The sequence below is a fragment of the Arvicola amphibius genome, chromosome 7 (assembly GCF_903992535.2).
Source record: "Arvicola amphibius chromosome 7, mArvAmp1.2, whole genome shotgun sequence".
Lineage (NCBI taxonomy): Eukaryota > Metazoa > Chordata > Mammalia > Rodentia > Cricetidae > Arvicola > Arvicola amphibius.
Window position 1 is genome coordinate 82,021,736 of NC_052053.1, and position 13,096 is coordinate 82,034,831.

General features: G+C 40.6%; 1 protein-coding gene across 5 annotated transcripts in view; it reads right to left on the reverse strand.

The window, feature by feature from the left end:
* The window catches only part of Spata7 (spermatogenesis associated 7), a 29,935-nt gene extending 18,079 nt beyond the window's left edge, over window positions 1-11,856 (reverse strand). For 2 of the 5 annotated variants that reach the window (XM_038337853.1, XM_038337852.1), the window contains exons 1-4: window positions 11,688-11,856; window positions 6,906-6,980; window positions 4,590-4,685; window positions 1,117-1,164 (exon numbers count right to left, since the gene is read on the reverse strand). In XM_038337853.1, coding sequence (XP_038193781.1) covers window positions 1,117-1,164; window positions 4,590-4,685; window positions 6,906-6,980; window positions 11,688-11,706 — 238 coding nt within the window. In that variant the 5' untranslated portion in view covers window positions 11,707-11,856. The remainder of the gene's footprint in view (window positions 1-1,116; window positions 1,165-4,589; window positions 4,686-6,905; window positions 6,981-11,687) is intronic. The other 3 variants (XM_038337854.1, XM_038337855.1, XM_038337856.1) reach the window with 3 other exon arrangements.
* Window positions 11,857-13,096: the final 1,240 nt, after the last annotated feature.

The window sequence follows — 13,096 nt, forward strand, 5'->3', positions numbered from 1 at the left end:
GAACAGAACATACATACAATAAAATTGGCCCAAATCTATATCAATAAACCAAGATCCATATCAATGCAAAGTATTAACCTCTATATCATATCCCCCTTTAAATGTAAATAAACATTTATAAACAATATTTGAGAATTTGGGCAAAGTTCTCTCCAAACTACTTTCTGCTGTTTATTGGGCGAAGTAATTTTTGGGGTATTCATGAAGACCTTTCAGGTTGTTTTGGTTCATCAAACCACATTAGTCTCGAAGAATTCCACAGGTTCTCATCCTCTGTGGAAACAAAAGTAGAAACTCTTTTCCAAAACAACATACCTTTAGACCCAATTCTGAAGTCATGATACCTTTAAAATATATAGGTTGGTTTAGCTTAGCAGCCCATACAATGAAATGTCCTTAGCTCCTTCACAGTCAAAATATTCAAAGAAAACACAATAATATACATAAACTAGACTCTCTGTGTATATTTCATCTTTACATGGCTGTTTTTTTCTTCTATTATTGGATTTTTTTTAAAATAAATTATTCTTGAAAACAAGGAGAACATGAGCATTTGGGGGGTGGTTGGTTCTCAGATAGGGTTTCTCTGTAGCTTTAGAACCTGGCCTGGAACTAGCTCTTGTAGACCAGTGTAGCCTCAAATTCACAGAGATCCACCTGCCTCTGTCTCCTGAGTGCTGGGATTAAAGGCGTGTGTCACCACTGCCTGGTGAACATTAGCATTTTAAAATCCCTAAAACAAAAATAAACCAACCAACCCAACTACCTCAAGACTCCCAAGTGTTTATCTGAAGAAACTGAAGGCCTTGCATGTGACTGGTGAAATGTCAAATGGTGCAGATGTTAGAGAAAACCCCATGCAAGTTCCCAACAATGCACAAAAAGAATTACTAGGTGTTCCACAGACTTCACTTCTGGGTATATACTCAGAATATCTGTATGCCCACACCACATGTGGACACGTGGTTCCCAGGGAATCACACATGACCGAGGGTGGGTGGATGATAATGTTGTCTCTCCTAAACACACATGTATTTAATGTCACTGAAGTGAACACTTAGAAATACGGTAAATCATCATCTTTCTAAGGTGATATTATATTCAAAAGTTACTTACATTTGATGCTGGCATTCACACTTAATGGAACTGAGCAGTCCACTGCAGCTGAAAGAGAAAGAAATTTAATGATGTTTTTGATATTTATAAATAATGAGAAACATCAAATGTAGAAATCACAAAAATCTCTGAAGACTTGAAGTTCTTTGCTTTTTTATTGTATTTCTAGAGATCAAAAATAAGAACAGCTAAAAAATACTATGTGGGATTAATGGCTCTTTAGATAATGCAGAAGAAAATACTGGTGAAGATGAAAACATCACAAGATAAACCATAGAAAAAATATATAAGACTAAAAAGAGAATGAACAGAACATGGACGGCCTAATGCCATGTTTTTACCATAGACATCAATGCACTTGAGTGGAATCTTAGAGCAAACTGGAAAGAAAAGAACAAAATGGTGCATTACACTACCTACTTCAAGACTTAATGCAATACTAGAGACCACAAAGCAGGTTGGTGTGGACAGGAAGGTAGACAAGTAGATAAGGAGATCAAAAGTTAAATCTCAAGACTTATTTATGCATCTGGTTAAACGATGCCAAGACAATTCAGCAGGGAAAAGATAATCTCTTCAGTAATTGATAACAGAAATTTTATATACAAGTAAGCAAAAACCAATACCCTTTTTGTCATATACTGTATGAAATCTCAAAATGGACCACAAACTTAAGTGGAAGAGCTAAAAGTAGAACGCTTCTAGGAGAAAACAAATTTAGAAACCCTAAGATTAGAGGATGACTTCTTAAACACATTGCTAGAAACACAAATTTTAAAATATCTGAAAGTTGAACTTTACACGATTTTGATGCTACGATATGCTATTTTCCTCAATTATTTATTGTTTAAAACATAACCTAAACATTTTAAACTCTAGCTCATAAAGCCACACAGTTGAGATCCCATGTCACAAAAAAGTAAATAAACATTAGGTTAAGTCAGTAAAAAAAAATTAGTGAAATAAGTAAAGTTTATAGTTAAACTTGTAGATATTCACAAAGAGCTGCTGCTCTACACTGGCAACAGAGAGTGTTGACGAGCACGCAGCACCACGGTAATACGGACCAGCAGTCACTCTGGAAGGGATTTGCTTATGAGCTAAATGTACACATAAACATACAGACCTATTCGAGCAAAATAAATTTACTCATGTGAAACAGAACCTATGTTCACAACTGTATGTGAACTCTTACAATGACTTCATTTCCTAAAGCTCAAACCGTGTCAAAACAACCCAAATATTCACCAAGTCATGAATGAATCAATCAATTACACCAGATTCATTAAATGGAATACTTTAAAAAAATTTTTTTTTTGGTTATTTTGAGGTGGATCTCTATATATAGCCCTGATTGTCCTAGAACTCACTACATAGACCAGGCTGGTCTAGAACTCAGAGATCTCTGCCTGCTGAGTGTTGGCATTAAAGGCATGGAATGCCAGTTAGAATATAATTTATAAAGAAAAATAAATACAGTTAAGGGTATAGAGATGGCTCAGTCAGTAAATTACTTGTTATAAAGCATAGGACCTGAGTTCTACCCTAAAACATGTACAAAAGTCAGGCATGGTGATGCACACTAAGAACCCTGGTGCTGGGGAAACAGGCAGATCCTCAGGGCTTATGGCCAGCGAGCCTACCCTAAGGGGTGGGCTTCAAGCCAGGAAAAGACTGTCTCAAAAAGAAGGAAGGACATCTGAGGATATCCTCTGGCCTCTACACACACACACACACACACACACACACACACACACACACAGACCCCATCCCAAAAATAAGAAAGAAATATTGATAAACATAACACAGATGCAACAAAGCATGACGCACACTGAAAAAAGTGAGACCAAAAGTATAACTACGTATAATTCATTAACATAAAATTCTAGAATAGGCAAGACTATAGGAAAAGCGAGTAGATATTAGCTTGGGGGATCTGAGGGGAAGGAACTGATTGTAGAGATAGGAGGGGGAGCTTTTTGAGATCGCGGAGAAGTCCCATGCCAGGATTAGCACACTTATTGTAGGGCAGAGAATAAATGCTTCTGCTTTGCCAACTGACACAGCTGGTCACAACTAGCTGACTTTGTATTTCAGTCCAAAGGCTGCCATAGCCAGTATAAAAAGAATGAACACGACTGTGTTATGAACAGTAAATTCAAGTATCATTCTATTTTCAAATGCTACAAATACCATCCTTTTATTGTTTTAAGCATCAATTTGAAATAAGCACAGCAGTCTTTGCTCATGAACTGAACAAGAGCAAGTGGCAGGAAGACTGACATACATGCAGTTAAATGGCCTCTAGTTTACTGTGAACATGGTAGCACTTACAGAGATAGACTTTTCAAAGGATTGCCCTGCATACTTATAACTAGTGTGTTTTAGTCTACGTAAGTTATGTCCTAATAAAATCAACGACGGAAGGAAAAATAGCAGCCATCTTTGTATAACTTCCCAAGTGAAAAGCAGGCTATAAATTGATATTAAAGACAAGTATCTAGCTGAGCATGGTGGCATGACACATGCAGTATGTAGCTGGGCATGGTGGCATGACACATGCAGTATCTAGCTGAGCATGGTGGCATGACACATGCAGTATGTAGCTGGGCATGGTGGCATGACACATGCAGTATCTAGCTGGGCATGGTGGCATGACACATGCAGTATCTAGCTGGGCATGGTGGCATGACACATGCAGTATGTAGCTGGGCATGGTGGCATGACACATGCAGTATCTAGCTGGGCATGATGGCATGATGTTCTGCTATCATGGGAGCCCAAAGCACAACAGTGAGGTAAGGCCAGCCTGGGATTTATATTGAGACCATGCTTTATAAAAATGTAAACAGAGAGAGGGCCTAGGACAGCACAGTCACTAATGTGTTAGTTATGAAAGCACAAGGACCTCCGGACATGAGGACTCCAGCATCCACAGAAAAAGTAGGCATGGCAGCACACTGCTGTACTCCCAGCCCTGGGGAGATGGAGATGGAAGATCTCTGGGGCTTGCTGGCTAGCTAGTCTAGCCTTGTAATGACAAATCCAAGGACTCAGTGAGAGACACTCTCTAAAATAGAGTGGACGGCTCTCAACACATAACACCTAAGGTGGACCTCTGGCTTCTATATGCATATGCACATATATACACATATGTATCTGAATACATGCTTGTTCACACACACAAACATGCCCCAATACACACTCATAAAATTTTAAACAGAAATAGAAAAATTATCAATAACTAACAACAAAATAATATTAGAAGAAAACACTAAATGAGCTGTCTAGGCATTATGTGGTTGTAATATTAACATAAAATGTGTCATCGACATAGTCAGTAGTCGGCATCTCACTTTAAGAAACAAATCCTCTTTGAGATAATGTATTAACTTTGGCCACAGGTCTGTCATAATGAGAAGTGAAGCTGGGGTTTAAATTGGCATAGAAAATTCAAATTTGCACATTTTTACCTTTGGCTGAAAGGATTTTATTATAGTGAACAGCCATGTGATTCTTGACCAGCTGGAGAGTGGTTAGTCTGAGAGAAGAGGAGTCAGTGCAAAAAGCTAAAAATTAAAACATATTTAATCATTACATATTTAAACTTTAATACAACATCACAAAATACACAGTTCCTGGAAGTCATCCTTAGTCGTGTCCTGGAGTTCACGGGAGGAGGCTGAGAGCACAGGTGCAGGCTGCTGTACCCAGCCCTCGTCTTGCCCTGCTAACACTGATTGGCAACTCATCATTTGGGTTCAAACCTCAAGAATTAAGCTTTACAGGCTTGAGAATTTGGAAAAGAAATTCCAGAATATAATCAATTAAAATAATCTAGATTATAATCTATTAATAGATTGATAATTTTCATCTACTAATAATAGAATTGGTTACTATCTATTCAATATGTTTTTATTTTATAACTACAAGTCTTTAGTCACTTGCTTGCCTATGAACAGATGACTGAGCTTAGGAAATCAAACAAACCTCAAATCCTAACACTATCTACAAAAATTCTGCTCTGAGAGGCGTATCTCTGTCTCTACAGCTGGGATCAAGATCCACAGACTGCTTTAAGCACAGGTACAGAAAATCTATGCTGTTCAACTTTTCCACCCCCGCTCAGACTGTTTAAAGGAACTCTTAGAAACAGCGAACACCAATATAAGTATAAAGTCCTATGCAGACATGTTTTTAAACATTAACACTTTTTTGCATGTATATGTGTATTTCCAAATGTGTGGGTGCATATAGGTATGCAAGGGTGTGTGTGTGTGTGTGTGTGTGTGTGTTGGTGCCGGGAATCTTCCTTGATGACTCTCATCTCATTTATTAAGTAGGGTCTTTCATTTGAAGGCAGACTGGCTGACAAGGCTCTGTCTCCAGGCAGGCGGCTGTCACCCAACCGTGCACTGACATGGACTCTGGAGCCCAGCTCTCAGATCCGCACAGCAGGAGCTTTAGCTGTCTGTCCAGCGAGCTGTCTGTCCAGCCCCCTGAAAAGATTTCGAGAAGTCATACGAGCTTATGCTTAAAAAAAATTCAACCATGAAATAGAACAGGGCTTGAAAAACAAGGGGCTTCCCACACTGAAAGTTAGATCCCCTCCTAGATCTATCCTTTAGTACTTCAATCAATCCTTTTAGAGAGCCTGCATAACAGAAGCATGTTACTGAGGGAGACATGCCTGGAGGGGCACTTGCCCGCACTGTTCCACTTCCTCTGCCAGGAAAACCCTTTGAATAAAAGTGGAAACTGAGGCACAGAACTGTGTCACATTCCTCACAAAGGGTGCGGTGCTGACCGGCTCTGCAAGTGCATTTCTTAGAGTTAGCAAACACACTGCACTCTCCACTCTGCTCTTCTCTCTATGTTTAAGTCTGGTTTCAGAGTGTGCGTGTGTTTTCTTGAAGATTAATCTAGGGTCTTGCACATACTATGCAAACACTCTGCTCTGAGCGGTATTCCCAGTACTCTTTTTACTTTTTATTTTGAGAAAGGGTCTCATTAAGTTCCCAGAATGGCCCTGACCTCACTCTGTAGTCCAGGCAAGCCATAAACTTGGTATTCCCCTGCCTCAGCCTTCCAGATACTGGTATGCCAAGTCTGTGCCACCAGACATTGCTTCAAAGGCTTTTTATTTGTTTTTTTTCAAATCAGTTTTCATACCTGTTTCTATGTATACACAGTGGTACAAAGAAATACAATGAAATAATTGAAAATTTTATCATTTCTTGATATTTAGAGGGGACAGTATGAAGGGTTTTTCATGAAAATAAGAACAATAGGTTTCCTAAAACCTATGACAAAGGCTTTCAAGTTATAATTACAAAAATTATTTTAGAGTTAACGCTATAATTTTACTCTGAAAACCTTAAAACGTAAAAGCATCACAGGCCATGGAGACTCAGCAACCCATAAATGTTAGCTGAGACTCTATCCAAGATTTCTCTACACAGCTTTTCTTTAGGGCTGTCTTTGTTCTTGATAACCATCATTTCCAAGGCAGGTACGGCTTAAACCAGACCTGGTGCTGGCAAAAGCAGTGCCTGGCTGTAGCAGGGCGGGAAGCAGGAGGCAGCTAAGTCCACATTCAGGCCGGGCACAGTAAGAGTTTGAAATTAGGACCCCTAAGTGTGTCTAAAGAACACCTACAGCATTTGATTCTAATTACTAATGTGAGGTACAAGCGTTCATTAGGAGAACTCTTTCATCAGGTCGTGTGATTTCTCAGCACAGAAAACAGTGAGTCTTTCAATGCAGCCAGTTTTAAGTAGCTCACTTACCATTGCTCTTGGTGCTCAAGTGTCCTGTAAATAGGCATGGTGGACTGTATCTGGGGAGGACAGAGGTTGCTCTGACTTTCAACAACAATAAAAACCACGAATTAGGACACATGAAATACAATGTTCACAAAGAACAATATAGAATATTTTAAAAATAACACACTTCATTTTTAAACAAAGTTGTGAAAACTTTTATTCAGATAGGCATGGTGATGCACACCTTTAAACCCAGTGGTTTGGAGGCAGAGGCAGGCAGACCTCTGTGAGTTTCAGGACAGCTGGGTCTACACAGGGTTCAGATCCAGCCAGGGCTATATAATAAGACCATGTCTCAAAACCAAACCAAACCAAACCAAACCACAAGCCATGTTACTACCAGCAGTAACATATCAAAAACAAAAATCCTATGACCAGAGATTCAACCTTTTCATTTTTGGGAAAATAAAACAGAGCTGGGGAGATTGTGGCCATCACAGAAGTACCAAAGACTTGACTTTGGAATCCATATAAAAAGCCAGGCATGGCAGCACATGCTTGTAACTCCAGCCTTGGAGTGGCTAGGGGTGGGCATAGATAGCCAGCTCCTTGGCAGTGACAAACCACACTAGATGAACCAATGAACTTCAAAAGTTCACTAACTGATGGTTTTAATTGTCAGCCTGACACAATTTAGATTTACCTGTGAAACATCTCAAAGAAGGAATGCCTAGATCACATTAGCCTGGCCATGCCTGTGAGGAATATTACTTTTAAAGACGTGTGTGTATGTGTACACTTGCAACACTAGTGTCTTTGGAAGCCAGAAGCATCAGATCCCAAGCTGGAGTTCAAGGGGGTTTTGAGCCTGAAAGGAGATGCTGAGAATCACTCTTGAGTCCTCTGCAAGAACAGTGCTCTGAACTGCTGAGCCATCTCTCCAGCCACAAAGGAATTTTCTTAATTGTGTTAACTGCAGACAAAAGACCGACTTGAATGAAGTCAGTCCCATTTCAGGGGCCAGGCCGTGAACTAAGAGAAACTGAGCTGAGCAGGAAACACACATGCCCTTGCTTCTCTCTGCTCTTGACTGTGGCCGTGACTAGTGCTTCAAGCTCCTCCTGCTGTGGCTTCCCTATTTTATCACAGCAACAGAAATAGAACTAAAGCAGTGGGAGGCCCTGTCTTAGAAAATAAGGGTAGAGAAACCCTGAGGAGAGACGCCTGACTTCAGCTTCAGACCTACACATATGCATACATGTGGAGTATTTTCTGTATGGGGCTGCAAGCTGGGCAAGTGCTCTACCGCTGAACTGTTTTAAAACTAAGTTATTTTAAGAACAGTTAACTCTGAGCCTTCAGTTTTACTAGGTCAAGTGATAATATATCAGTTATGTCATGTGATAAATACTGATTTTATTGTGTTCACTACCGAACCATTAAATGTTTTGTTTTGAGGTAATACATATTTTAGGTTATATTTATCAGTTTTTCTTTGAGATTAGGTCTTCCTATACTACCCAAGCTAGTCTTGAATTCCTGATCCTGCTTCTGCCTTCTAGGTAGTCAGAATTACGTACACACAAATGTACCCAACTAAATGATATATTTAAAGAGAATTCCAGTAATGTAAAAATAATGTCTGGTCTTTGAGACTGCATGAAATTAGAAAATTACATAGAGCTCATCACAAAATAATTTCTCCAAAATGTAATTGTATGTTCACCACAGCAGGGCAGTGGTGGCACACGCCTTTAATCTCAGCACTCAGGAGGAAGAGGCAGGTGGATCTGTGAGTTCAAGGCCAGCCGGGTCTACAAAGAAAGTTCAGCCAGGACAGCCAGAGCTGTTACATAGAGAAACCCTTTCTGAAAAACAAAACAAAAAACAGAAAAATCTTTAAAACAAAACAAACAAAACATAGTTTTAGTGTTAATGTAGCTAGTGTGCAGAACATAATAAATACTGTGTCCCCAGGCAGCTTTTTCTGGTGTGGTGGTGCGAAGGATCAAACCAGGGTGATTTCTTGCTCAGTTATTTACATCAAGATGTGTACTCATTGGTTCCTAACATTCCTAACAGATAAATGTCATGTTCAAACTCACAGAGCGGAAGGGAGAAACAGATGGCTTGTTTCGTCTGAGCCCTCTCAGGAGCTGCTCCCTTGAATGGGGTGTATTTTTCTGTTTCTTTACATGACTTTTGTTTTGCCCAATGCAACTATGCAGATAATACTGTAGTAACTATATCTACCGCTTTCAATAGATAAAACATATTATAATAGTATACATAACTTTTTTATTTCTATAACTACTTTTATAACTGTTTAACAATTCTTTATACTCCTCATTTAAATCACTCCAGACACAGTTTCTATATCCTGATTGGACCCAGGATGATCCAAAAGTAGTCTCAAACCAAATGGCCAGAAAAAGAACATTCTCTGAACTAATACTAAAAATTGGTGCATGAGACTGATGGTCTTTCAGGAAAGTCAAATACTTCAGCTCGGCTTCCTATATAATTTGATTTTACTAACAAGTGGAAGAAAACTCACTGGGGGAGGGGGGAAAGATGTTTCAGTATTTCCCCCAAATTGCTGGAACTTTAGGAATAGGTCATTTATAAAAGTATCTCCATGTGAGCAACAGATTAGGAAATCTTTCCTAGTCCCTTTTCAGCTAGCTGTCCTAACAGGTTACCTGTCTCCTCTTGTTTTTCCAGCACAGGTTACTGATAATACAAACGACGGTGGACCAATATTCTTAATTTTCTTCCCTCCTTCCTCCCATTAGACGTTGGTAACAAAGCCTTACAGTATATCAAGTCGAGTTCCCCATTTTACAAACAACTAAGGCTCGGGAAAGTAAAGTAACTGGCAGAAGAAGATCTCATTAGCCGATATCAAAGACTAGAAATAAGACCTATTGTTTTTCAAGCTGGTGGCTTTTTGCTACATCACCACTCTGAAGGTTGAACCTACAAAAAAAATGTGATTACTGAAAGCAAGTGAGGAACTTTCCCTCGGGTATCTTTAGTATTTTATGTTCTGAAATGCCTGAAGGAATTAACGAAAGTTAAGACATTTACTTTTAATTAAAATTAAGCATTTAAGCTTCAGCTAAATTAATGGTTACTTAAAAATAATATGTGATTAATAACAATTATAGTTACTTATTTATAGAATATGAAAACTAGCCCAGGTACTTGAATATAACATTTATAGTGAGGTAACCCAGACCCAGAAAGACAAATATGATATGTACTTAGTCATAAGTAGATAACAGACATAAAACAAAAGACAAACAGCCTACAGGCCACAACCCCAAAGAACCTAGGTAACAAAGAGGACCCTAAGAGAGACGTACATGGATCCTCCTAGGAAGAGGAAAGAAGACAAGATCTCCAGAGTAAAGTGGCAGTGTAGAAGGCAGGAGGGAGGGTGGAAGGTGGAGGGGAGTGGGAAAAAAATGTATACCACATTCCTATCCAAACAATTAAAATGAAAAGGACTTAATAGTAAAAAAATTAAATAAAGAGTATAACATTTATTTTACAAGTTCAAAACTAGAAACAATGATATTACTATATATTATGAGCTAAGAGTAAAGCCACTTGGGTAAGGTATAAAGAATAAACCCTTTTACATTTGCCACTTAAAAATAAATACCCCAAACTTACTAAGTCTATTAATGTACAAATGCCCCCACCATACTGCGCAAGTAAAAGAATTAACTCAGGGGTTTTACATTCTTAGTCTGGGTTCAAAGCTTGTTCTGTCACCTACTGTGATACTGGGGAGATTATTTACAATCTTTTGTTCTATTTCAAAACATGAATAATACCTATTTAACAAGATTTGTGTGCGTATAGTAGACAGGTGTTTGGTTATGCGTAGAACATAGCAAAGGTTTGTTTTGTAATCATTTCTGAAGACCATTAGAGCATTTTGGTTTGCTTCTTCTAGAACTTAGGTTAGTGTGGCATCTGATTATCCTGTCAACCGACTTTCTACACTAAAGTTAGTTTGACCTATTATTTTAAAATAAAGTTGAAAGCGAGACTTAATTCAAGACACCATCAGCAGATAGATTCTTAAATACTTGCTTAGACTGTGGAGCTCCAACTTCGATTGGGCTGATTTGTAAAGATTTATGGATAGGGGTCACCAACTACTTCACACACTCCACTTGTCTCAGAGTATCAGTCAAGGTAAATAGGTGTACACTGAGATTATGGGTAGTCTTGGGCTAGTAAACATTCAGTCCACCAACCAGACACATTGTAAGATTATTACAAATGAGGTATCCCAGCTCACCACCTTGGAGGATCGAACTATATAACCAGCTCTGGGTGAGTCAGTTCTTGGGGAAGTGACTGGGGAGACTTCATGCACCTCTAAGTACTTAGAATGAGCCAGGAGCTTGCTATATTATTATCTGCACTTAATCCCCAGGAACTCCGTGGCGTGGGTATTTTTCCCCTACGTTCGAGATGAGGAAACTGGGGGTCGTTTCTGGGAAAGAGGCCGGCCTAATCTGGGGCTCAGGTCGGACTTTAAAGGCCATGGTTGGTCTTCTGTCTAGATGATACCGAGGTGACACAGGCTGCAGGACCCCGAGATCAAGGGATGGATGCAAGGCGACAAACTCAAGGCCATAAAGCAGATCAATGAGACGGTCAAGCGGGGCCTCTCCCAGGACCCCGGGCCTGTCCAGCTCCAGTCATCACCCCGCGACACTGGAGAAGGAGCTGGCAGGCCACCGGAAAGGCCAGGGTGCGGCCTGAACCCGCGCATTCCCTTACCTCTCCGGCTGCCATCCATGCTTAGTATTCCTGCAGCCTTCGAGGGGGCTGCTCTGCGTCCCCTCGGTTCTTAACCCGGCCTGGCCCCCGCAGTAGAGATTTGGAAAGACTAGCCTGCGGGGGCCGCAGCAGCCACAGAGACCGTTGCCAAGTCGGTTGCTAAGGGTCGGTTCTGAGGCGGCCGATTATGACGTCACACCAAGGGGACGCGTGCCCCAAGCCCCGCCCCGCCCGCTCCCCGAGGCTCTCCAGGTTTCAGCCGGAAGGCAGCGGACTGGAAAAGAGGCGCTGGTGCCACTCCGTTGCTCTCTCAGTCTCCCAGAGTGAACGGCTGTCAGGAAGGAGCGTCGCATCTGTGTCTGTCACCATCCCACTTTTTACATAGGTGGCTGGGATTCGAATCAGGACCTCAAACTTTCAGGCGCTCTTGACCAGGGAGTCATCTCCAGCAACCCGTATCTTAGTTTGTAAACGTTACTTTGACTTTCCTTTCTGCATTCTGTGTCCCTTACCTGCTCTCCTCGCTCTCTCTCTATCTCAAAGCTACAAATCCCGTTTCGTTTTGAATGGAAGAGGGCTGTGAGAAAAAAGGTCAATCTGTTCGCGGCTCTCTACAAGTTGTTTATTTTTGCAGTAGTTCATTGTGAATCCTTGGAAATAAGATCAGAATGGGGTGGAGGGCGTGCAGAAAGCATCCCGCCGCGCTGGGTTTCTCAGCAACCCGTTCTTGAACTTTTGGGCAGGATGTGTAAGTCTTGGTTGTTATATAGTTCCCGGACTCTGTGTTCTGGACTCTACCCACTAGAAAACAAACAACCTACTCATTGCAACCAAACTCCTGACAATCAAAAATCTCGCTAGATATTACCAAAGGTTGCCTGGGGGAGGAAATTGCATCCTATCTGAGAACCTCTGTTATCATTGAAAAAAAAATTGCTGGATTCTGAGTAAGATCTGAATTTTGAGCTTTTTTATATTATGGTTGATTTTAAGGGTAACTTGCCATAATTTACAATCTCTGGAATAGGGAAATTGTTCTGATTGCCTTAAGTGATTTGGAAGACCCACTCTGAATGTGGATACTACCTTCTATAGCTGTCTAGATTTTAAGGTCATGGCAAAAAAGGAAGATAGAGCATGTCTTGCTGTCTTGGCTTTTCTTCATGGTGCCCTGTTGCTGCTATGGTTGGAGCCTTTTACGCCAGAACCAGTTTCCCACCAGGAACCAAGGACCAGCAGCTTTCCAGGAGTCTTTCAGGGTTTGGCACCAGATGGGGACTGCTGAGGCATCAACTGAATTGCCAGCCTTCCCAGTGAGAGAGTCACTGTGGGCTACAGAGGCACCTGAGGATAGAGAAACAACTGTACTCTCAGCCTCTCAGCTGATTTTGCTGTTTTAATGTAAGCTG